The sequence below is a fragment of the Cnephaeus nilssonii genome (assembly GCF_951640355.1).
Source record: "Cnephaeus nilssonii genome assembly, chromosome: 19".
Taxonomy (NCBI): domain Eukaryota; kingdom Metazoa; phylum Chordata; class Mammalia; order Chiroptera; family Vespertilionidae; genus Cnephaeus; species Cnephaeus nilssonii.
This window is the reverse complement of record NC_137090.1, coordinates 33,390,343-33,416,818: the sequence shown is the minus strand read 5'-3', so window position 1 is coordinate 33,416,818 and position 26,476 is coordinate 33,390,343. Positions and strand designations below refer to the sequence as shown.

Genomic DNA, 26,476 nt, shown 5'->3' with positions numbered 1-26,476 from the left:
TTGGGGGGGGACCAGGCCTGCAGGGGAGGGCAGTAGGGGGCAACCAGGCCTGCAGGGAAGGGCAGTTGGGGGCAACCAGTCTGGCAGGGGAGCAGTTATGTGTCGATCAGGCTGGCAGGGGAGTGGTTAGGGGGTGATAAGGCTGGCAGGCAGGCAAGTGGTTGGAAGCCAGCAGGCCCAGATTGTGAGAGGGATGTCCCAGATTGGAGAGGGTGCAGGCTGGGCTGAGGGACACCCTCTCCCCAGTACACGAAATTTGTGCACCGGGCCTCTAGTACTGTATATAAAAGGCTAATATGCAAAGTATCCCTTCAGGAGTTCGGGAGACTGGAAGTTTGCTTGCTATGATGTGCGCTGAATACCAGGGGGCGGTGCAGAACGAAGGAAGATCCAGCCCAGCAGCCAGCAGTAGCTGGGAAAGGTAGGTTCCGGCCAGCAGCGGGAAGGCACCAATTGGCCCTGATTGCTGGCCACGCCTAGGGACCCTACCCATGCACAAATTTCGTGCACCGGGCCTCTAGTCTTTTATAATAGGGTGTCAACTTTTATTTCTATAATTGAAGTATGAGATTAAAAAATAATTACTGCAGTCTTTTCTGATTTTCATCATATGGTCTTTTCTTAAAATGATTTTTAGAATAACTTTTGTAAAGATATGTTCAATTTCAACAATGTCCTTGTTTTTACTTCAGTTTCTCTTTTTTGTGTGTTAGAATCAAGAAATAAGATTTTAAGTAATTAGTTTTATAGCAAAATGTATTATCGTCTACAATACCAAATAACCATCTCTCTATTGAGACCAAGTATATGAAGCTGTTTACAATGGTGTTCACCTAAGGATGACAATGGTTATTTCTAGGTAATAAATTTATGGTAATTTAAAAATCTCTATCTTTGTATTTTTATATGTTGTTTAAATTTATTTTTTGGTCATGATAATTTTTACAAAATTAAATAACTTTTTCTTAGAAAATATGCCAAGGTGTTAGCAAGAATTAATTTGAGGGTATGAAAATATGTAATTATGTGGTTATTCTATTTTAATATTTATCTGAGTCTTTAAAATCCCTCACTCTTCCATTTTTAAAAGTTTTAAGACTATAATTTCTCATTTGAGTAAACATTTCGTAGCATTCCACAAAATTGTAAGATTTTAACCCAATAATTATTAAAGAGAGTATTTGAAAATATGTTTTTATTGATTTTTTTAGAGAGAGGAAGAGAGAGAGAAAGATTGATGAGAGAGAAACATCCATGCCTCCTGCATGTCCCCTACTGGGGATTGAACCTGAAACCTGGGTATGTGCCCTGACCAGAAATTGAATGGGTGACCACATGGGAAGCCACTCAACCAACTGAGCTACACCAGCCAGGCAAAAGAGAGTATTTTTTAAATTTCCAAATGGTTGAGCTTATATAATTTTAAATTTGTTTATTATTTCCAGTTTCATTACATAACAAGAGAATCTAACTTCATATTTCTAGTTTTTAGAATTTATATGGTTTTCTTGGAGACCTATTTATAATAAATTTTTTACAAATATTCCATGAAAACTGGGACATAGAACAGGGTTACTGTAGGGTTTGAAGTTTGATATATACATATAATGTCTTATTGATAATACAGGTTCTATATATTCTTATTTATTTTTATCATTTTGACTTACCAAATAATTTTAAGTTTTACTACTTCATGACATACATGAAAATAAATTCAAAGTGGACCGGAGACTTAAATAGATATATATGTAACAGTTAAAACTATAAAACTTAAATGTCTATTTTTTTTTACCTTGAATTAGGCAATGGTTTCTTAGATATGACCCCAAAACAAAAGCAGGAAAACAAAAAAAATTAGATAAATAGAACTTCATCAAAATTTAAAACTTTTGTGCTCTAAAAGACATCATTAAGAAATTATATATTTGACAATGGATTGTATATAAAATATTTAAAGAACTCTTATAACTCAATAATAAACACATAATCCAATTTAAAAGTGGTCAAAGGATTTAGATAGACATTTCTCTAAGATATATAAATGGCCAATAAACACATGTAAAAATGCTCAATATAATGTTAGCCATCAGGAAAATGCATTTCAAAACCAAGTGAGCTGCCACTTTATCCCATAAGAATGGCTAAAATTTAAACAAGCCAAAAAGGGAATAATAAATGTTGGCAGGGGTGTGGAGCAATTGGAACCCTCATTCACAAAAAACTTACATATAAATGTTTTTATTCACAATAGTCAAAAAAGTAAAAACAATCCAAATGTCCATCAACTGATGACTGGATAAATAAAATGTGATATGTCCATACACAAGAATATTATTCAGCAATAAAATTAAATTAAATATTGATATATGCTAAGACATGGATGAAACTTGATAACATTAAGTTGAAAGAAACCAATAACAAAAGGCTACATATTTTATTATTTCATTTATATGAAATTTCTAGAATAGGTAAAGCTATAAAAGACAGAAAGTAGATTAGTTGGTTGCCTAGGTCTGGAGGTTAGGAGAGAAATGGGGAATGACTGCTAGTAGGTATGGAGTTCCTTTTTGGGATGATGAAAATGTTCTAAAATTGATTGTTTTAATGGTTACACAACTCTGTAAATATACTAAAAACCATTGGGTTATACACTTTACATGGGTGAATATAAGGTATGTGTAGGAGGTTGAATAATGACCCTCAAAGATATCAGGTCTTAATCTCTAGAACCTGTAAATATAACCTTATATGAGAATAGAGTCATTGTAGCTGTGATTAAGTTAAGGCAGTGATTTTCAACCTTTTTCACCCCATTCACACATAAACTAATTACTAAAATTCTGAGGCACACCAAAAAATACATTTTTTGCTAATCTGACAAAAAAATAAGTATTTTTTTATTCATTCACACCAATGGCTATTGTTATGTTGGCTATTGTCATTTTTTAAAATATATTTTATTGATTTTTTACAGAGAGGAAGAGAGAGGGATAGAGAGTTAGAAACATCGATGAGAGAGAAACATCGATCAGCTGCCTCTTGCACACCCCCCACTGGGGATGTGCCCACAACCAAGGTACATCCCCTTGACCGGAATCGAACCTGGGACCTTTCAGTCTGCAGGCCGACGCTCTATCCACTGAGCCAAACTGGTTTAGGCTTGGCTATTGTCATTTTGCCCCTAACAAAATAGTCAGGTACTATATATTTTAAAAATTCTTGTGGCACACTGGTTGAGAATCACTGAGTTCAGGTGTTTGTTTGGGCTCTAAATGCAATCATATGTACCCCTGTAAGAGGGGGATTGCAAACAAAAGAGGGATTGTGACCATAGAAGCATAGATCAATGATGTGGCCACAAGTCAAGGAATACAAACAGCCACTAGAAGCAGGAAGAGGCAATTCTCCAACATACCCTCCAGAGTGAGTACAGCCCTGCCCAGTGATCAGATTTTGGGCTTTTGGATCCCCAGAACTATGAGAGAATAAATTTCTGATTTTTTTAAGGCACCAAATTCATGGTAATTTGTTCTAGCAGCCATAGAGAATAAATCCAGTTTGTGAATTATATCTCAACCCCTTGCCCAAAGTACGAAATTTGTGCAAGGGGTTTGGCCCTTGCAGCCCGGCTTCATCTGGATGGTCATCCGGAAGGTTGATCGGCTGTCCGATCTAATTAGCATATTATGCTTTAATTATTATAGAGCTGTTATCAAAAACAGTTTTAATATTGCCACAATTATTGTGAATTTTTTGTTCATTTACTTTATATTTTGAATCTATTTTTATATATTCTACTAGAAGCGTGGTGCACAGAAATTGTGCACTTGGCGGGGGGCGGCGGGTCCCCTCAGCCCATCCTGCGCCCTCTCGCAGTTCGGGAGCCCTCAGGGGATGTCCGACTGATGACTCCCCACGGGGAGTGGGCCTAAGCCACAGTCTGGCCTCCTTCTGCAGGTTGATCAGGGGATGGCTGCTGGCCCTGCCCCCCCCCCCCATTGCCCCTCCTCCACTGCTGGTTGCTGCTTCCCCCCCCCCATCGCTGTCCCCTCCCTCTGTCCACTGACACGCACCTTGGCTGGCCTGGCACCACCTGCTTGCTGGCCCTGCCCCCTGCCGACTGGTAGTTCCCCTATGTGGTTGATTTGCATTGTAATCCTATCTAATAAAAGGGTAATATACAAATTAACCATCATTCCATCACAAAGATGGTGGCACCCATAGCCACAAGATGGCGGCACCCAGTCCCCTCAGCCTCGCTAAAGTCCCCCAGTCCTGGGGGAGGGGGGGTGGTGGCTGCTGAGAGCGGGCAGTGTGAGCAGCCTGGCAGAATGCTTGCTTTGTTGCTGCGGCAATGAGGCAAGTATTCTGCCCCGGTCATGGAGAGCCTCTGGGCCACAGAGAGCCCCCGGGCAGCGGGCACAGAGCGGCCAGGCCCTGCAGAGAGCAGAGAACCACAGGGAGTGGGCCTAAGCTGTCAGTGCTCCCAGATTGGAGAGGGCTCCCAGACTGGAGAGGTTGCAGGTCAGGATGAGGGGGACTCCCCCCCTCCCCCGTGCATGAATTTCGTGCATGGGCCTCTAGTTTTCTATAAACTCATAAAGCTGTAAAGTGTCCTATCACCTTTTATTAATTTTACAATGTACAAATATAAAACTTTAACACAAATATAAAAAAGTCTTGGTTCTACTAGATTATTTTTAATCTTGAAATCTGCTCAGATTTCTTTGTTTGATTGCTTACTTTCATTATCAGATATTCCTTTAACAATTCTCTTAATTTCACCTTTTTTAAAGTTTTATTTTATTGTTTAAAGTAATATATATACAAGTCTCCTTTTTCCCCCATGGACCTCCCCCTGGCCGCCCCCCCCCCCCCCCGCACATGCCCTCACCCCCCTAGAATCTGTGTCCATTGGTTATGTTTATATGCATGCATACAAGTCCTTTGGTAGATCCCTTTTCCCCACCACCCCCTGCCCTGCCTTCCCACTGAAGTTTGACAGTCTGTTCAATGCTTCTTTGTCTCTGTATCCATTTTTTTAATTATTAATAAATCTTTATTGTTCAGATTATTACAATTGTTTCTCCTTTTTTCCCCCCATATCTCCCCACCACCCGGTTCCCACCCTTCCTGCCCTTACCTCCCCCCCGTTGTCCTTATCCATAGGTGTATGATTTTTGTCCAGTCTCTTCCCATACCCCCCACACAGACACCCCTTTCCCCCTGAGAATTATCAATCCACTCCCATTCTATGCCTCTGATTCTATTATGTTCACCAGTTTATTCTGTTCCTCAGATTTTTAATTCATTTGATTTTTAGGATCACTTGTTGATAGATATGTATTTGTTGTTCATAATTTTTATCTTTACTTCTTCTTTTTCTTCTTTTTCCTGTTTTTAAAGAATACCTTTCAGCATTTCATATAATACTGGTTTGGTGGTGATGAACTCCTTTAGCTTTTTCTTATCTTTGAAGCTCTTTATCTGCCCTTCAATTCTGAATGATAACTTTGCTGGGTAGAGTAGTCTTGGTTGTAGGTTCTTGCTATTCATCACTTTGAATATTTCTTGCCATTCCCATCTGGCCTGCATAGTTTCTGTTGAGAAATCAGCTCACAGTCGTATGGGTGCTCCCTTGTAGGTAACTAACTGTTTTTCTCTTGCTGCTTGTAAGATTCTCTCTTTGTCTTTTGCTCTTGGCATTTTAATTATGATGTGTCTTGGTGTGGTCCTCTTTGGATTCCTCTTGTTTGGGGTTCTGTGTGCTTCCTGAACTTGTAAGTCTATTTCTTTCACCAGGTGGGGGAAGTTTTCTGTCATTATTTCTTCAAATAGGTTTTCAGTATCTTGCTCTCTCTCTTCTTCTGGCACCCCAAAAATTCGGATATTGGTATGCTTAAAGCCATCCCAGAGGCTCCTTACGCTATCCTCACACTTTTGGATTCTTCTTTCTTTCTGCCTCTCTGGTTGGGTGTTTTTTTCTTCCTCATATTCCAGATCTTTGGTTTGACTCTTCAGGTACGGTGGTCTACAGTTGAGTGTCTGTATATTCTTTATTTCAGACAGTGTATGCATAATTTCTGACTGGTCCTTTTCAATTTTTTTGGTATTCTCATTAAGGTCCTTGAAGGTTTCTTCAAGTTTCTCGGCGGTTTTTAGAAGATTCTTGAGTAACCTTATAAATGTGGTTCTGAACACTGTGTCGTCCATTAGTTTGCTTTTCTCCATCTCTCCTACTCGTGACATACTTCGGTGTCTCCTCATTTTGGCTGCCTCCCTGTGTTGATGGAGTGGCTTTGTGTGGTCAGTGACCTATAGGGGCCGGTAGCTCAGCTTCCCCAATCACTCTAGGTGGTCGCTCTTGGTACACCCCTTTGTGGGCTGAGTGGAAAGTCTTGGTGTAGTTAAAAGCCTTGATTGCTGTTAGTACACTGGAATTGACCTCCAGGCCGATTGGCTGTGAGGACCTGCTGTGTCTATGACAGAAGAATTGCTGTGCTGGAGACACAGTAGGGCTTTGGTGCTCACTGAGTCTGCCTCTTGAATGTGTCCCTTATGAGAGTGGTTGAAATCTGGTGTCATCCACACCGACCACAAGATACCCTAGTGTCTGGATCTCCAATGGGGTGCAGGTCTGAGACCTCCCAGCAGGAGCTACAGCAAGAGCTACAGTTTTCTCCTCTTTGCTTGGGCGGTTTTGGAGCAGTCTGACTGGAGCTGCAGTTAATTTGGTTGAGCTGCCACAGAACAGGCCATTTATATGTAAAAGTTGCTGTGTGGAGCCTGGGCGGGTTTGTAGAATGTGCGGGGCGGGGTCTCAGGGCGGGGCGGGGTCTCAGGGCGTCACTAGGTTGGGGCGTGGCCAACGGCCATGGCTGCCTTCAGCCTTTTCTGCCTTTCTGCGTTTCCCAGTCCCCGCGTCCCACGCTCCAGCGCAGCAAACCCTGATTGCTGGGCGCACCTCTGCAGAAAAGTCACTCTCCCTCTCCGACCGATGGCCGAGAGTCCAGCTTCTCCCCGTAGGTGTCTGGGTCCCCGCGTGTCCCCAGAAACTGGAGTTCAGAGTGATCAGGAGTTTGTCTCCCTTCGGTTTGAAGAAAAGCCGCGTGCCCAGTCGCCCTCAGCCAGCCCGCTTCGCGCGCGCCTCCATACCTCAGCTCTCCAGCGTTTACGCTCCCTTCTCTTCTTAGTTGTAAATCTACCACTCATCCAGCTTTCCCATGGTTCTGGGTGGTAGACGTTTTGTTTTTTAGTTGTATTTTTGAAATTGTTGTGCGAGGCGGCAGTTTAGTTGTTTAACTTTGCCGCCATCTTGGTTCCTCCATCAGGTAGAGCCTATTTTCTCTGTATCCATTTTTGCTCATCAGTTTATAATATTCATTATATTCCACAAATGAGTGAAATCATGTGATATGCTGACTGGCTTATTTCGCTTACTAGTAGCATAATGCTCTCCAGGACCATCCATGCTATTGTGAAGGGTAAGAGTTCTTTCTTTTTTACAGCAGTGTAGTATTCCATCTTTTTTGTCATTTCATATTAGGTGCTTTACTTATAAAGTACAAATAGAATTTTTTTCAATTATCAAAAAAATCACCAATCCTAAAATAGACTATTGATTTAAGAACAGATTTGGGAGGTTGGAGAAGAGAGGAAAATATTATTTCATTAAATATATACATTGAAAAGATACATCTTTTAAAAAAACTTTATTGAGGTATAGTTGACATATAAAAAGCTATACATATTCAATTCAACTGTGTATATGTAAATATGTACAGCTTTTTACATGTCAACCATACCTCAAAATAAAGTGTTTTCCCCCTTATGGAAAATAAATATAAACCAAAATCATCATTACCAAGGCCATAGACATCTCCATCACCTGTAAGATGAATTTTTATTTCAGAAGTGCAAAAAGAAAAGTTATCTTAGAATTAAGTAAATATGAAATATGAAGAGGTCTCCAATCACATGAAAGAATCAGAGAAGTTACATTTTAACAGACATTGCTAAAGAAGACTTCCCTCTCTGCAAATTGGGAAAACTAGAAGTTCATTTTTACAACATTGCTCTAATAATAAGTAGTTCTCTTAATTAAAAAAATATATTTCAATGTTATTTTGGCATTTATGGGTAAAATAGGAGCTCTGGAATACATTTATTTTCAATTGAACAGGCATAAGAAGTCATACCATGATTAATCTTTTCATTTCAGTCTGGCAAATTAAATTGCCTTTCCCAAGATAGAGGAAAAGACATGAAAGGCTTTGTCAACAGCAGGCAAAGTAACAAGAGACCACATGGAACTAGGATTTTTTCTCACAATTTCAAATTTATCTGGGAATGATTGAAAATTTCCCCAGCTCCACTAACTGTGAGACTTTGTGCAAGTTACTTAATTTTTCTGCACTACATCTAGGTGTGTTCATCTAGAAAATTAGGAATAAGGGTTGCTGAATTACCTGAGTTAATATACAAGGTGGGGCAAAAGTAGGTTTATAGTTTTTCATATGGAAAATAATACAATAATCTACACTAATAAAAGAGAAACATGTAAATTAACCATCACTCCACTACACCCACAAGCCACACCCATCAGCCAATCAGGAGCGAGTATGCAAATTAACCCAACCAAGATGGCGGCCGGCCACAGAGCAAGCAGGAGGCTTGGGTTTCCATGGCGATGGAGGAAGCCAAGCTTTCCACCCACTCTGGCTGGCCCTGGCCTCCACTCAAGGCTATAAAGTTTCAATTATAGAAGATAAATAAATCCCAACAAAAATGGCTGTGGCCACGGAGCGAGCAGGAGGCTTGGGTTTCCCCGGCGATGGAGGAAGCCAAACTTCCTGGCCTGCCCTGGCCTCTGCTCAAGGCTACAAAGTTTCAATTATAAAAGATAAATAAATCCCAGATCCCAGGGCCTCTGCTTGGGTCGCCGGGGGGCGTGGCTGGCCTGCAAACCACCACAGGCCCCTCGTCCAGGCCGCCCCATGCCCCTAAGGAATCCCCACCATGATCCAAGACACCCTTCAGGGCAAACCAGCCGGCCCTCACCCGTGCACCAGGCCTCTATCCTATCTAATAAAAGAGTACCGTATTTTCCGGCATATAAGATGACTTTTTAACCCAGGAAAATCTTCTCAAAAGCCGGGGTTTTATACACCGGAAAATACGGTACTCACTCTCAGCTCCAGCACTGGGACAGCGGCTTGTGGGGGATACAGGTACCGTATTTTCCGGCGTATAAAACCCCGGCTTTTGAGAAGATTTTCCTGGGTTAAAAAGTCATCTTATATGCCAGAAAATACGGTAATGTGCAAATTGACCATCACTCCAACACACAAGATGGCTGCCCCCATTTGGTCAAAGATCCTGCCCCCATGTGGACACAAGATGGCTGCCACAAGATGGCCAACAGGGGAGGGCAGTTGGGAGGGACCAGGCCTGCAAGGGAGGGCAGTTGGGGGTGATCAAGCCTGCAGGGGAGGGCAGTTAGGGGTGACCAGGCCAGTAGAGGAGGGAAGTTGGGGGTGACCGTGCCTGCAGGGAAGGGCAGTTGGGTGGGACCCAGGCCTTCAGGGGAGAGCAGTTGGGAAAGACCAGGCCTGCAGGGGAGGGCAGTTGGGGGGGACCAGGCCTGCAGGGGAGGGCAGTTAGGGGCAATCAGGCTGGCAGGGGAGCAGTTAGGCATCAATCAGGCTGTCAGGGAGTGGTTATGGGGTGATCAGGCTGGCAGGCAGAAGCAGTTAGGGGCAATCAGGAAGGCAGGCAGGTGAGCAGTTGGGAGCCAGCAGTACTGGATTGTGAGAGGGATGTCCGACTGCCCATTTAGGCCAGATACAGGTAGGATCGGGCAGTCGGACATCCCTCTCGGGGTCCCAAATTGGAGAGGATGAAGGCTGGGCTGAGGGATACACACCCCCTTGCCCGAATTTTGTGCATCGAGCCTCTAGTCTATATAATAAAAGCCCAAGCAACCGTTACAGTGGAATGACCAGAATGACCAGTTTCTGTGATGCACACTGACCACCAGGGTGCAGACACTCAGTGCAGGAGCTGCCTCCTTGTGATCAGTGCACTCCCACAGGAGGAGTGACACTCAGCCAGAAGCCAGGCTCATGGCTGGCGAGTGCAGCAGTGGTGGTGGGAGCCTCTCCTGCCTCTGCAGCAGCACTGAGGAGCAGCAAGCCAAGTGGTAAGGAGCAGTGAGCAGGCGAGCGGTAATATGTGAGGGGTCCCCAACTGTGAGAGGGACGTCCAGCTTCCAGCTTAGGCCTGCTCCCCGGCAGCTGGACATCCCCCATGGGGTCCCAGACTGCGACAGGACGCAGGCCGGGCTGAGGGACCGTCCCCCTCCAGTGCATGAATTTCATGCACCAGGCCTCTAGTTTATAAATAATAATACAAGAATAAACTCTGTCTTTCGCATACTCACAATGAAGCATCCATCTTATATAAAAACTGCTGTTTGAAATTGTAACCCTGCTATTTTGGCTTCTGTAAAAGCTTGCTTGCTTAAATAATAAGGAAAATAAGACGACTCCCATTCCAGAGAGGCCGTGGACTATGCCCCAGACATAGTTGTCAGTGCTGACACCTGGCCAGGCCTTGAGATAGGGTCTCATGGCCCCTTCCCAGCACATTGGTCTTCTTTCCCAGAAGGCCCGGAAGTCTCATTCCAAATTTGGGAGACAAAAGAGCTAGGAAAAGTATAAATAGAAAAGGTTTCCTCCATGTGGGGGAGCCCAGAATTTGAAAGGCACATTTTTCTCTGGCCCTGCGCTTAATAAAATGTAACTCCCTTTCTCTAAGCGTGGCTTGGTTCTTTTCCCGTCTTCTGTAACAACTGTAAACCTACTTTTAGCTCACTCTGTATGAATAGCTTAGGACAGTGCCTGGCCCATAGGTTAAGTTTTAGATCTCATTGTTATTTGTATAACCAGATTTCACTGAATACAAGAAGATGGCTTTTCTTTATCTTACCCAAAGGTGTCAGTGGAATTTTTCACACTTTCACATCATGAGTACCACTGATTGAAAGAAATTGTAAGCTGCCTTTGATTATAAGATGTAACCATAATTTCAGAGGCATTAAAATATTTTAAAATGTGCATCTTAGAATCAATAAAACAAGTTATTATGTTTACATTTAATTTAATTCTAAGTTAATGTATATGTGACATCCACCAAAACTGGAAAAATAATTTGAGTCAAATAATGAATAATATAACTTCTTACTTCCGTAAATTCCATTTTGTTCAATCTTTGCTCCATTGAGTCAGCAATATTCAACTTTTCGCAAAGTGTTTCTATTATGGAATAAAAGTTATTTGCTAGTTAGTGTGGTTACAATACAGTCATATTTTTATTCATGTTTAGTGCTTTAAAATAAAAACATAAAAGTATTTCTTAATTAATGTCCATCAATATTTGCAATAAAGTAAAAGATATATAGTTGGGTAATATTCTAATTACTATAAAATTATTATTTTATTTAACCAAACAACCCCAAAACTGAAAAGAATGTGCCTACCTTTTTAATGACCAGGTTGAAATAAAGCAGAAACAAATATGCACATTGGTAGTATAAAAGACTACACATGCACATATCTTTTGTTTTTCTATATATAAATAGGATCATATTGATCTGCAACTTGCTTTTTTCACTTAACCACTCGTCTTGCAAATCTTTTCAGATAGAATCTGGAGCTCAGGGGGAAGTTTTGGGATGGGAACATGGAAGAGAGTCCTTAACAGAAGTCATGGGTTTGAATAAGAAAAGTGTGTATTAATGTGTAAAGTGATAATAGAGCCAAAAAAGAAACTCTGGAAAATAATATTTAAAACAAAGAAAAGAAGAACCAGAAACAAAGATGCTAAAGGGTGATCACAGTTAGATGTAAAAATCAAGAGAGAATAATATCACAAAAGCAAAGAAAAAAATTTCCATGAATAACAGTGATATATAATGGTGAATGTGGCAGTTAGTTTGAATAAGGATTTTTTCAACTTCCATTTAATATGACAATTATGTGATCTTTATTGACCTTACCAAGACACGAAAGTGCAAATTGTGTGAAAGCTCAAGGTGAAAAAATTAATACACTGACTTCCTCTCCTACTTCTAACAGTAGTTTCTCCTGCCAATCATGGGTTGATGCATAAAAATATTCTTTAGTCACTATTGATTTTTAACTGCTTATTATAAAATGTCAGTTATTATCGTAAAAGGACTGTATACACTTTAGTAAAGCTTATGCATTAAATGCTGCTATCTCCATCCCAGATCTTCCTGCAAGCTCTGGAAGATTACACAAGCCAGACAGGTTTCTACTAGTAACAGTTGTTATTAAGTATATGTGTCAGTCCCCTGGCTGGACTTTGAGCAATTTAAGGGCATTGGGAACATATCTTAGTCCTCTGGGTATCCTCTACCTCATCATAGTATCTGGAACTAAGTGAGGGCTCAATAAATATTGAATGAATAAATGGAACAGAAAATTAATACTATATAGTATAGGAGGTGAGAGAAGAAATAATCAATGCCAACTAGAGTGTTCAAAATTTCTCTAATTTTATCACAATCTCAAATACAGCTCTCTTAACTCATTCCTTTTTGTGCTCTTTCAAAAACTAATTAAGTAAAACAAGTCATTTAAAAATTTTTCTCAAAGGGGAGTTGAGGTAGTGCTGACTGAATAATTATCGTTTTTGGATAGGATGAAAAGGTAGAAAGAGAAAAGGCTGTCAGCAATGTCCAAATCATGTTTGGGGAACAGTGATTGGGAGGTTGGAAAGCATATTTTGTTTTTAAAAGTATGAACAGATGTCAGACAATCTATTGTTATCAATGTAATAAAGTGGTCAAAAATCAATCAATTGGCTATAAATTATGTAAATCTCAGGACCTAAATTCATATAAGGATACCTTTCTGAAAGCAAAAGCATCAAATTCCATAGGTGTAGCCCTAGCTGGTTTGGCTCAGTGGATAGAGCGTCGGCCTGCAGACTGAAGGGTCCTGGGTTCGATTCTGGTCAAGGCCACATGTCTGGGTTGTGGGCTCGACCCCAGTAGGGGGTGTGCAGGAGGCAGTCAATCTGTTATTCTCTCTCATCATTGATGTTTCTCTCTCCCTCTCCCTTCCTCTCTGAAATCAATAAAAAATACTTTTTAAAAATCCGTAGGTGTAGTCTGTCTCCCTTCTTGCCAGTGAGCATGGAGGAAATGTGTAGGTGAGTTTTTGTTGATACAATGATGGGGAGTAGGAGTAGGGGCAGAACTCCTGCAATTCCTGCAAAGAAAAGACTCTCTCCCTCCTGCTAGAAATGCAAGTAGGTGAAAATTCTGCTTAGAATAATTTGAAGCCTACATATAAACACAGAACGTGTATTTGCTGTTGAATTTTTAAAGAATGTAACTACTGTGAAAATTTGAGAGAGGATTATACTCTGCTTCATTCTGGAATTTTGCCAAAAACTATTCACGATTCAGAAAATTATGTAATGGGAGGTAATATAACAATGTATCTGAATTCCAATATAACACACCTGTCAGTCTGCATTTTATAGCTCTCCCATTCTACTACCCATGGAATGTATACAAGTACATTCATTTTGCCGTTATTTCAAAATTTCAAATACAAAGAAATGGTTGATTGGATATAATTTTTACTTCTATTAAATTTATTTATTTTTAATATATATTTTTATTTATTTCAGAGAGGAAGGGAAAAGGAGAGAGAGAGATAGAAACATCAATTATGAGAGAGAATCATGGATTGGCTGTCTTCTGCATGCCCAGTTGAGCCCCCAAACTGGGCATGTGCCTGATTTGAGAATCGACCCGTGACCTCCTGGTTCATAGGTTGACGCTCACCACTGAGCAATGCTGGCCGGGCTACTTTTCTTATATTTAAATATTAATTATGTTACTACTCTATTACATCTTATAATTAAGTTATAACCAAGCATTTATGTATTGAAATACAGTGCATATAATTTTTATCTTTTATTTTTTCTTTGTATCACATTTATGACATTATATCTTTCGTTTTAAATTCTGTGTATCTAAGTAATGTTTTCTAGGAATTTGACAGGATAATAAAGGGTATTACAGAATATTTGTTATAAAATGGTGCTAAATCCAGTGCTAAAAGGATTGAAAATCACTGACTGCTTCTCTGCTTTTCTACATTCTCCATCTGGAAAGAGCAGAAAAGCCTTAGCCGGTTTGGCTCAGTGGATAGAGCACCGGCCTGTGACCGAAGGGTCCCAGGTTTGATTCCAGTCAAGGGCACGTACCTTGGTTGCAGGCTCCTCTGTGGCCTGGGCCCTGGTTGGGGCTTGTGCAGGAGGCAACCAATCGATGTGTTTCCCTCACATCAATATTTCTATCTTTCCCTCTCTCTTCCACTCTCTCTAAAAATCAATGGAAAAATATCCTCAGGTGAGGATTAAGAAAAAATGGAAAGAGCAAAAAAGCTCAAGTACATCTGTAAGAGCTTTGAATAATAGCCATCTCAATATTGACTCTTCATCTTAATTCAGCATCCCTTCCCTTCCCCCCAAAAGAGAAAAAACCCCATAAATACTATAATAATAGGCATGCTTACCAAGCTTGAAATTTGGATTTTGAAAAAAATCATGAAGAACATTCTGAATCTATAAATAAAAAAGATCATATATTACTTCTCAATTACCATATACTCTCTGCCTACTACCACATAGTATACAGCTTCCCCCATTCACCATCCCCACCACAGTGGTCCATTTGTTACAATCAATAAGCCTTCATTGAAACATCATAACCCTAAGTTCTTAGTTTACATTTGGGATCATTCTTGGTGTTATACATTCTATGGGTCTTGACAAATGTATAATGACATCTATCCATCATTATGGCATCATACAGAATTGTTTTACTGCCCTAAAAACCCTCTGTGATTTGCCTATTTATCCCGCCTTCCCCTCTCACTCCTGGAAACCACTGATATTTTTACTGCCCCCACAGTTTTAACTTTTCCAGACTGTCATAGAGTTAGAATCATACAGTATTGTAGCCTTTTCAGATTGGCTTCTTTCAGCTAGTAATATGCATTTAAAGTTACTCCATGTCTTGTCATGGTATAATAGCTCATTTCTTTCTAGCACTGAATAACATTCCATTTTGTGGATATACCAAGTTTTATTTATCCACTCACCTACTAAAGGACATCTTGGTTGCTCCCAAATTTTGGCAATCCTATATAATAAAAGCCTAATATGCTAAGTGTCCATCTGTCTGTTCGACCATTCGACCAGTCACTATGATGCGCACTGACCACCAGGGGGCAGATGCCTCAACCGGTAGGTTAGCTTGCTGCTGGGGTCCAACTGATCGGGAATGGGCGAGATGGACTGGACATGCCCTGGAGTGGAGCCCTCCCACAGTTGCTCCCCAGCCCCGATTGTGCACCAGTGGAGTCCCTCAGCCTGGCCTGTGCCCTTTAGCAATCCAGGACCCCTTGGGGGATGTCGGAGAGCCAGTTTTGGCCAGATCCCCACAGGTCAGTCTGAGGAACCCCACTGATGCATTCATGCACGGGGCCTCTAGTTATAAATAAAGTGCTGTAATCATCTATGTGCATATTTTTGCATGGACATAAGTTTTTAACTCCTTTGGGTATATACCAAGGAATATGATGGCTGGATCATATGGTAAGATTATGTTCAGTTTTCTAAGAAACTGCCAAACTGTCTTCCAAAGTGGCTATAGCATTTTGCATTTCCACAACAATGAATGAAAGTTCCTATAGCTGCACATCTTTGTCAGCATTTAGTGTTCTCAGTGTTCTTGAATTTGGGCATTCTGATAGGTGAGTAGTGCTATCTCATTAGTTGTTTTAAATATATTTTTATTGACTTCAGAGAGGAAGTGAAAGGGAGGGATAGAAACATCAATGATGAGAAAGAATCATTGATTGGCTGTCTCCTGAATGCCTTCCACTGGGGATAGAGCCTGCAACCTGGGCATATGGCCTGACTGGGAATCGAACTGTGACCTTCTGGCTCATAGGTCAACACTCAACCACTGAGCCATGCCAGCTGGGCCTTATTGTTGTTTTAATTTGCATTTCCCTGAAAACATATGTGGAGCATCTTTTTTTGTTGTTGTTAATCCTCACCCGAGGATATTTTTCCATTGAGTAGAAGGGAGGGTGGGAGATAGTGAGTGAGACACATCAATTGGTTGCCTCCCACACTAGCTCTGTCCAGGGACCGGGATCAGGCTCAATCCCCAGTGGTACGTGTCCTTGACCAGAATTGATCTCGGGGCCTTTCAGTCCATGGGCTAATGCTCTATTCACTGAGCCAACCCGGCTAGAGCTGTGGAGCATTTTTTAATATGCTTATCTGCCATCTGGATATCTCTGGGGAATTGTCAGTTTAGGTCTTTACCCATTTTTTAATAGATGGTTTGTTTTCTTATTATTGAGTTTTAAGAGTTCTTTGTATATTTTAGATAATAGTATTTTATCAGATATACCTTTTGCAAATATTTTCTCCCAGTCTGGGGCTTATCTTCCTTTGTCTATTTTTAATAATTCACTTTGGGGGGTAGTGGTAGAGGGGCTGGATGAAAAAGGTGAAGGGATTAATAATAATTTTTTTTAAAACTTGCTCAGCCAGCCAAGCCGGTGTGGTACAGTGATTGAGCGTTGACCTTGGCCAGAGTCAATGTATTTTTAGAACTCTAGCTAAAATTTTTAAAAACACTCAAGAGAAAATTAAAGAAATATATTCTCATGGATTAGTGTCAAGAATTGACTTACGTCAGCAGGACTGAAAATTTAGAAGGAGGATTTTAGTACTCCACTCATTATTCTAGCAATCACCTTCTTATTTTACAACCCACCTACCCTTCATAGACACTTCCTTTCTTACCACTTTCATAGGAATCGTTCCCTTAGGGTCTAGAATCCATTCATTGAACTGCTCCTGCAGAGCATGTTGACGTAGGTTGGCCACCTGGACTTTGACTTGGTTTATGGATTCTCTTTGTTCTTGTTTCTCTTTAATCTTTTCCTTCATCCTGGATACTCTGAATGATGTAGAAATAGAAGACATGTTGAGTTAAGACCATTGGATTTGATTCAGATTGTTTAAACGGCAGAACACAAGAGTTCAGAGACTCATAGAAACATTGAACCTGTCTTTTCTTCATGAAATGATCCTTGATTCAAGCCTGCAGCACATTAATCATAGGCTGTCTTCTACTATTATTTGACTTTTTATGGAGGTAGGCCTTATTTTACCCAACTAAATACTATACTTAAAAAGTACTAAGAATAGCCCTAGAAGCTGCCACATACACACTAAAAACAAGGTTGAATGTACTAAGGCCTTAAGGTGGTGGGGTGTCTCTCTTCCCTGATGCAGAAATCATGTGGAATGACTCTGATTCAAGGTCTAGGATGGGAGCCTGAAAGATGCATTTGTAACAAGCATCTCAAGTAATTCTGCTGCCATGGACCAAATTTTTTATTTCTGTCTAGGAATATATGTTGCCAGATTCCTTTATCTGGCCAGAGTTAAATACTTTGACAGCCCCTGAGCACAATAGTTATCCTTGTATTCAGACAGAGCTGTATTACCCAGGTAGAAAATGGGGGAAGAATTGTGATTTTAATTGTTTCTAGGTTCATCATCCTGACTAGGACTTCAAAACCCCCAAATTGGTTTTGATTGAAATACCAAAATAGTTCAAAATAATAAAAATAGGTACTGGTTTCAAATACAATTTTGCAATAATGTTTGAGGCAGGTCTTCATCTTTTAAAAAAGACTAAGGTAATCTGACAGACTTTAAAAGGCAAAAGGCTTTTCAGAGAGAACTGATCATTTGGATACCCCTAATACTAAAAAACAAAAACAAAAAACAACCCTAAAATCTAAGTAATTACTTTGTGTCCAGATAAGATCTTCAAAATTCTCTAGGAAAATAAACCTACAAAAATAAACTTTGAAGTTTGAAACCCAAAATTTCAATGTGGTTTAATAGTGTAGAAGATTCTGTAGTGATTTTAAAGTGCTGGAAGATTCATTAATATTTCAAAGGAAGTGCTAAGTTCCTGTGATACAACTGCTAAGCAGCCAAACCTCTACCACTTATCTATGAGCCCCCAGTCCCTTCCTCTGCTGGCTCTCCTGCTCTTCCACTTCTCTTTCTCCCTCTGCTACTTTATCTCCTTCTCTGCTTCTCTCTCTTTCCTCTCTCTATAAAGCATTCTCCTAAATGTCTGTCTTCTTTCCTGCATGGCTCTCTATTTTGTGTCTTTCTTCTAGCCTTTTCTCATTCACTCACTAAGTCAGTCATTTATTCACTCAATACACAAACATTTATTGAGCTCCTACTATGATTTTGCTATTATAAACCTTAGAGTCCAATGCAGAACAGTTAAGTAAACAATATTATGTAATAAGTACTGGGTGTCTCCAGATCCTTATGTGTATTGATCACTGCAACACAAAAAGGGATTAACAAAATTGGGTTTCTGTCAATTACCCAAAATTAAGACATGTCTCATAATCTTATGTATGTAAAAAAACAAAACAAGCACAAGAAAAATAACACACAAAACTTACATAATGAGAGCAAGATTAGGATAGGTAAATTAATTTAAAATGACATAGTATTTGAACTAAGCTGAACTCTAAAGGATTGGTAAGATAGCTAAAGAGGAAGAAGAATGATAACAGGCAGAGGAAATGACATATGTTAAGACCCTTAGGTGGAAAGAAGCATAGTATTCTAGGTACCTTTGATCCAGTGCCTCCAAACTTTGAAGCTAGCTTTGATGGTGATGATTTCCTATTTCCTAATGAAATGGTTGAGTTTCAATTCATTATTGGAAGGAGTAAGAATATTCTCCCCTGAAGGACTGGGAAGCATCTGTTTTGATGGTATAGGACTGAGCAAGGCAGAGGATATATGACCCAAGGCAGTTGCACCTAAGATCTTCAGCCATTAAAAACCGTCAGTTGCATGTAAGGTTTGCAGTCAACTCTACCTTAGTCTTTTTAACGTTAGTAATGTTTTATGCCACTGAAGAAGAACTATAGATTCATACAACATCAAGTTGCAGGTGTGTGTGTGTGTGTGTGTGTGTGTGTGTGTGTGTGTGTGTGTGTGTGGTATTGTGATAACATCCAGGTAGACAAGGATTTCTTAGTTATAATTACTTGAATTTCTAGGTACTTAATATTGGATATATACATATACAACAGAGTGTAGTTTCTAAATTAATATGAACTACTCAATCTATATACATTATTATTATGCTTAAGGTTGAATAAAAGTAGAACCTGTTTGGAAAAAGTCCTATCACATACATTTGGGTATAATAGTTATTCAAATACTATATTTTAAAAAAGCATTTCCTTATCTATCCACTCACTTTTGGCATAATCTATTTTACAGGATTAATAAAATATGATATTCAAAACAGATTGACAAGATGATTAATATTAATAATATCACTTCAGGAGAAGCATCTATGGGATTTCCTAGCATAATGTAAGCACAAGGGTTTGGCTCAGTAAAGAGGTGGCAGCTGGTGTGGTGTATGAGCAGACAGACATCTGCCTAGGAAGTCACTGTCTCCTGGCAACTAAGGAAGCCCCATATCCAGAATGAAACATTCCCTCAGTCTTGCCAAGTCCTAGTGCTGGCATCTTGTAAGGATGAGTTAGACATTTTGGTGTCTGTATGTGTGTTTTTAAACACAAAAAGTAAGTCCTTTGAAGTAAACCTTCAAACCCTTTGCAGACACCACATTCTAACAGAAACATATACAACATATTTGTCACATAATCTGCGTAAGCTCCTTGAACACTGCGTATGAGGGAGTTATTATAAGCAAAATAAAGGCATGTGTCTCTTTCCCTTTTAGTTTTCACTTGGTTTGTGTTTCCTTAATGCTTGAGCACTTATTCTGGCTTATTTATCTCCTTTAGGTAGCTGTGGTAGAGAAAGTAATTTCTATGGAATGTTTCTTTGTGACTCTTTCTCTTCCTGGATTAAGTGTTCCATTATTAGTTAAAAGGCTTATAAAGAGGACTCACAGGGAAAATGTCCAAAAGGTATCTGAAGGTTTATCATAGATACATAGTGATTATGAAATAAACAACGGATATAGGGACCAGAGGTCATTACCAAGCCAGAACTGGATATACATCGCTATTAACTACCACACAAAAAGATCCAAGTTTTTGCCCTCGATCCTTTAGATCTACTTCCTGGCTCATTTCAATTCTCATTCTAGGATCAGGACTGTGTATCATGGTTTGGTGGAGGAAAGAGAGAACATTGATAGTATAATAGGTCCCACTTCTCTGGAGCAGTGTGACATTCTAACAATAATTGTTCTCTATAATTCTTATTTTTACTGTTTAAATTTTTTTGCTTTTAAATATATCATACAGTAAAATTGACCTTTTTGGTGCATAGTTGTACAAATTTCAACACGTGTAAATATATCTAATCATCACCATAGTCAGGCTATTGAACTTTTGTAATCCCATTTTAAGAGCAAATTTTTTTTTTCATTATCAATTCACAAGGCAGTAGTAACTTTCAGAATATGTATTCTCAAGCACTGGAGGAACCAACAGTCAGAGGGGAAAGATGAAAAAAAAGAAGAAGAAGAAGAAGAAGAAGAAGGAGGAGGAGGAGGAGGAGGAGGAGGAGGAGGAGGAGGAGGAGGAGGAGGAGGAGAGCAAAATGAGACAAATCTAACCTCCTTATTGGTTTTACAAAATTACATGTAAGGTTTAAAGTCCACTTTAATTCTATACCTCTCTTCCAGGAAGCCTGATGAAAAGCAATAAAAGTATTGTATGTAAAACTTACAAACAGCAATAATATTTTATTTCTCAGAAAGTGGCTGCCACTATAAAAATGGTTCCAAATCAGTAAGGAGTGTCTTTTCTATCTATTGTCCTTCGACACCAAACAGAGATGAATCCCTTTTTGTTCTGGGAAACAGGCAGATGAAAACTTCAGCTCAGGCTGAGGCAAATGAACATTTTAACATAATCACCAGAAGATAAAGTCTTGAAAAACCTAGTAAAAATTTTGTCTTTGTTCTTGAAAATAAATAAGGAAAACTCTCATTTCCAAAATGGACTTCTCCAAAGTTCTCTAATGGGTTGAGAACAACACAAACAGTGATATAGTTCAGAGAATTTAAAAGCAGGACTGTTTTGCAAAGATGCTGGGTATCCAAGCTTCAAGTCAGTAGACATTGTGCTGTTGTAAGGCATCCCTAGGATTTCTGAATAGTCTACAAATCCCTGACACTGTCACATTTTGACCTATAGATCTTGGATTTTTACCAGAGAGAGATGAAGCCCTGATCCTGACAATCCAGGCAAAAAAAAAAAAAAAAAAAAAAAAAAGAGGACCTTTGATTATTTTAACTCTTTCATGAAATTCCTACAGCATAGTGCTCTAATAGAAACTAGGGCTCTTATCAAACCTCAAATGACCCTAAATATCAAACTCCTCGTTCAATAAACATCAATGAAATGAACTAAACTTCTTGTGTCATGCTATTGATTGGCAATCAAGCCTAGACCAAAGTCCTACTCTGCCTATTACTACCCTTACTATAAATGTTGAAAAATGCCTAGTTTTATGTACTGACTGAGATTTACACAGCCCTAACAGGACAAAGGATTTGTTAATATATTGATTTACAGCCTTGACACCAATTCCTAAATTTAAAGTTTTTTTAAAAAATGGAAACAGAGCTAAATACAAATCAAATCTATTGTTCTGCAAGAACAGATGGTGAACACAAATGTTCTTTAAGCTGTTTATTAAATTTAATGATACTGTTCCCTGCTGTTGTTGGAACTTTTCACTAGTACTAAAACTTCCTTAATTTGGTTTTGCTAAATAATTGATCTTAAAAATTTAGTGCTCATATAATCTCCAGTAGAACTTGTTTTAAATGCATTCCTAGGGTTTCTGATTCAGAAGATTTAAGGAAAAAGATAGAAATCTTTATTTTTAACCAAGCACCCAGATAATTCTGATGTCTTTGATAGGCAACCATGCTCTCAGAAAGACTGTTTCAACTGAAAATAAAAATTTCATGTCTATACATAAAGTAAAACAAGAGTTCTGTAAATATCTCTTATTTTATTCCAGAGGAACAGATGTACCTAACTCCAAAAAAGTTATCATTTTAAAGTTTCTAATTTGTTGCTTACCACAGGAAGGACACAAAAACAAGTCACAAAGAATTTTAGGTTCCTTTATAAATTTAAGTATAAGTATCCATGCCAGAATATATTCAAAGGAAATGGGGAGATTCAGGAAGAGATTACAAGTATCTTAATTGTTTTTTTAGATTTGGAAGAAACTTAAAAGATATTAACTAGATCAAGGGTCAGCAAACTACAAGTTGGGGGGCCAAATCTGGCCTGCTGTCTTGTTTTGTACAATTCAAAAGCCAAGATTGTTATATTTTAAAGTATTTTTTAAAATAACAAAAATAATATATTGTGGCATATAGAAATTCAAGACATTAAAATTTTAGTACCCATAAATAGACTTTGTGTTTTTTTTTGTTAATCCTCACCCAAGGATATTTTTTCCATTGATTTTTTTTGAGAGAGTGAAAGGGAGATAGAGAGAGAAAGAGAGAGAGAGACAGACAGAGAGAGAGAGAGAGGTGAGACCTGCACCCCAGGCACATGTCCTTGACTAGGAATCAAACCCACAACCTGAATCGGGCAGCTGATGCTCTACCACTGAGCCACAACAGCCTGGGCCATAAATAAAGTTTTATTACAACACTAGAGGCCCGGTGCATGAAATTCGTGCATGGAGGGGTGGTGTCCCTCAGCCCAGCCTGTACCCTCTCTAATCTGGGATCCCTCTCACAATCCAGGACTGTTGGCTCCCAACTGCTCTCCTGCCTGCCTTCCTGATTGCCCCTAACTGCTTCTGCCTGCCAGCCTGATCACCCCCTAACCACTCCCCTGCCAGCCTGATTGATGCCTAACTGCTCCCCTGCCAGCCTGTTTGCCCCCAACTTCCCTCCTCTGCCGGCCTGGTCACCCCTAACTGCCCTCCCCTGCAGGGTTGATTGCCTCCAACTGCCCTCTCTTGCAGGCCTGGTCCCTCTCAACTGCCCGCCCTTGCAGGCCGGGTGCCTCCCAACTGCCCTCCCCTGCTGGCCATCTTATGGTGGCCATCTTGTGTCCACATGGGGGCAGGATCTTTGACCACATGGGGGCAGACATATTGTGTGTTGGAGTGATGGTCAATCTGCATATTACTCTTTTATTAGATAGGATAGAGGCCTGGTGCAGGGGTGGGGGCCAGCTGGTTTGCCCTAAAGGGTGTCCCGGATCAGGATGGGGGTTCCCTTGGGGCATGGGGCAGCCTGAGCAAGGGGCCTGTGGTGGTTTGCAGGCCAGCCACCCCCCACTGGCGACCCAAGTGGAGGCCCTGGTATCTGGAATTTATTTACCTTCTACAATTGAAACTTTGTAGCCTGGAGTGGAGCCAAGCCTCCTGCTCGCTCCGTGGCTGGCAGCCATTTCTGTGGGGTTAATTCACCTTTTATAATTGAAACTTTGTAGCCTTAAGTGGAGGCCTGGGCCGGCCAGGGTGTGCGGAAAGCTTTGCTTCCTCCGTTGCCGGGGGCAACCCTGGCCTGCTCTCTCCAGCTCCGTGGCCGCCGCCATTTCTGTTTGGATTTGTTTACCTTCCATAATTGAAACTTTGTAGCTTGAGTGGAGGCTTAGGCCTGCAAGGGCAGGAGGAAAGCTTGGCTTCCTCCGTTGCCTGGGAAACCTTGCTCTCTGTGGCTGTAGCCATCTTGGTTGGGTTTATTTGCATATCTGCTCCTGATTGGCTGGTGGGTGTGGCTTGTGGGCGTGGCTTGTGGGATTAGTGGAGTTAGGGTCAATTTGCATATTACTCTTTTATTAGGTAGTATAGCCATGCTTATTCGTTTACATGTATGGCTATTTTTGTAGAATAAAAGCAGAATTGAGTAGTCGACTCAATTTCCCAGCAAAAAACTTTTAATTTTTATGTAATCAAATTTATCAATATTTTCATGATTCAAAAGGTTTTTCTCTGGTTATAAAGGAATTAAACCCCTAGTTTCTTCTAGTTTTTTAATGGTTTTATTTTTTAGGTTCACATACTTACTAGGATATATTCTCTGGTCCAAAAGGCTGAAAACAAATATAAAATCTAATTTAGTAGTTCTATTATTAGTAGGCTTGTTGGTATTATTATTTTGAAGCTATTCTATCTAATAAAAGAGAAACATGCAAATTAACCATACCTCCGCTATGCCCACAAGCCATGCCCACCAGCCAATCAGGAGTGAGTGAGTACGCAAATTAACCCAACCAAGATGGCAGTTAATTTGCATATCCAGCTGCAGAGCGAAGACTGAAGACAGCATAGAAGGAAGCCAAGTGATGAAGAGGAAGCGAAGGTGCGGAGAAACAAGCAAGCGGGGCGGCAGAGAAGGGAGGGAAGCAGGCGGGGCGGCAGAGACTGCCACAGGAAGCCCTATTCTTGCAGAATCTTCCTGCAATGGGCCTCTAGTTTTATATAAATTGTAAGATAAAGCAAACAAGTAGTTCTGGCAATCTTGTTTGGAATCAAGATTTTCAGTGTGAGGAAAAAAAAAGAGATACAAATATAAAATCAAGGAATTAGGTAAAAACCCTGAAATATATTTGACATGAAATTATTAATATTTTTAAATTATATTTTAGTCATGAAAGAGCCTAGAAAAAATGACAATACAATACTTATGAGCATTTCTAGCTCTTCAGTGAATGATCTTCCCCAAAATGAACTAAGAATCCTTAAAAAATGCATGAAGCTTTCAAAAACTAAGTATGTCAGAAGAACCCAGGCACCAAAGTTAGGTCAAATTGAGCATCAAAAAGAAAAAATGATTATAATATATTAAAATACCTGGGCTATATATTAAAATCCATGTGTTCATAATGATACTAAAAATAACCTTCCCCCACATAAGAAAAATATTTTATTTGTTGCCACTGGAGGTGTCTATTGATGAGAGAAAGAAAGAAAGAAGAAAGAAAGGAAGAAAGAAAGAAAGAAAGAAAGAAAGAAAGAAAGAAAGAAAGAAAGAAAGAAAGGGAGAGAGAAAGAAAGAAACTATATTCTGAAAATCTGTAATGAAAAGGAAAGAATTAAACATTTATTCTGACTTAACAGTAGAAAGTATGTTTCAATGTAACCAAATATATAGCAACCAAGTAGGATTTGTTTTAGGAATTACAATATAGCTCAAAATTAGTAAATCTAATAAAGTTCATTATTAATGAATCCAGGCTGAAAATCAAATAGTCATCTACATAGGTGTTGAAAAGGCATTTGAAAAAATCAACAATCATTCTTGATTTTTTAAAATCACTCTATAAGAGAGAAATTAGGTGAATTTTTCCTAATGTGATAAAATATACCTTTTCCAGATCAAATGGAGTCGAGTTATGGTAGAATAAAAGCAGAATTGAGTAGTCAACTCAATTTTCGAATAAGCATGGCTATGTTCTAATATATATATCTTTGGTGAAACAGTAATTAACATAAGACTCATTTCTACTTAAAGTCATAAGCAAAACAAGTCTGCCCATATCACCACTCTCATATTGGAGGTAATAGCCAATGCAATTAGGCAAGAGAAAGATGCTAGAAATACAAAAACTAAAAAGGAAGAAGAAAACTCCTATTGCTTGCAGACAGTATGGTTGCCTCCCTAGAAAATCCAAGGAATCAATTAAAAATTACTATAAACAATAAGAGAACTCAATGAGGTAGTAAAGTACAAAAATATACAGAAATTAATAGTTTTTGTGTATTCAAAGTATATCTAGATAGGAAGTGTAACAGAAAAAGTCTCATAATGGCAACAAAATAATGATAAAATAACTAGTATTAAATTTCATAAAAGATGCAAACCTATATAAAAAAATTTAAGACAACACTGATGGATACAAAATATGATGAGCAGATGGAAAGATATGTTCTCAAATAGAAACACTTTCATTATCAGAGGTGTCAATTTTTTTCAAGTTAATGAATAAATTTAATCAGATTTCAATAAAAATTCCTATGAAGTTGTTTTTTTTTTGTGTTTTTTTTTGGTGTTCTCCCTCCCCCCCTTTTAAGTAGACGAATCAATTCTAAAGTTCATATTAAAAAGTAAACACACACACAAGAACAGACAGGAGTGATCAGAAAAAAAGAACAAATAATGGGGACCAACACAGTCAGACTAATTAGAATATACTCAAAAGTCTCAATAACTAAAGCAGAGTGCTGGTGCATAAAAAGGGAGATAGACCAATGGAATAGGACAGAAAAGTCCAAAAATACACTACAAAATATATAGAAAATTTAGTAGTAAAGGTTCATTACA

General features: G+C 39.4%; 1 protein-coding gene across 1 annotated transcript in view; it reads right to left on the bottom strand.

Moving 5' to 3' along the window:
* Positions 1 to 26,476, bottom strand: part of EFCAB5 (EF-hand calcium binding domain 5) — a gene marked incomplete at both ends in the record, with an annotated part of 99,697 nt that overhangs the window by 61,524 nt on the left and 11,697 nt on the right. The window contains 3 exon segments of the mRNA XM_079798673.1: positions 11,245 to 11,315; positions 14,619 to 14,667; positions 16,930 to 17,086. Coding sequence (XP_079654799.1) covers positions 11,245 to 11,315; positions 14,619 to 14,667; positions 16,930 to 17,086 — 277 coding nt within the window.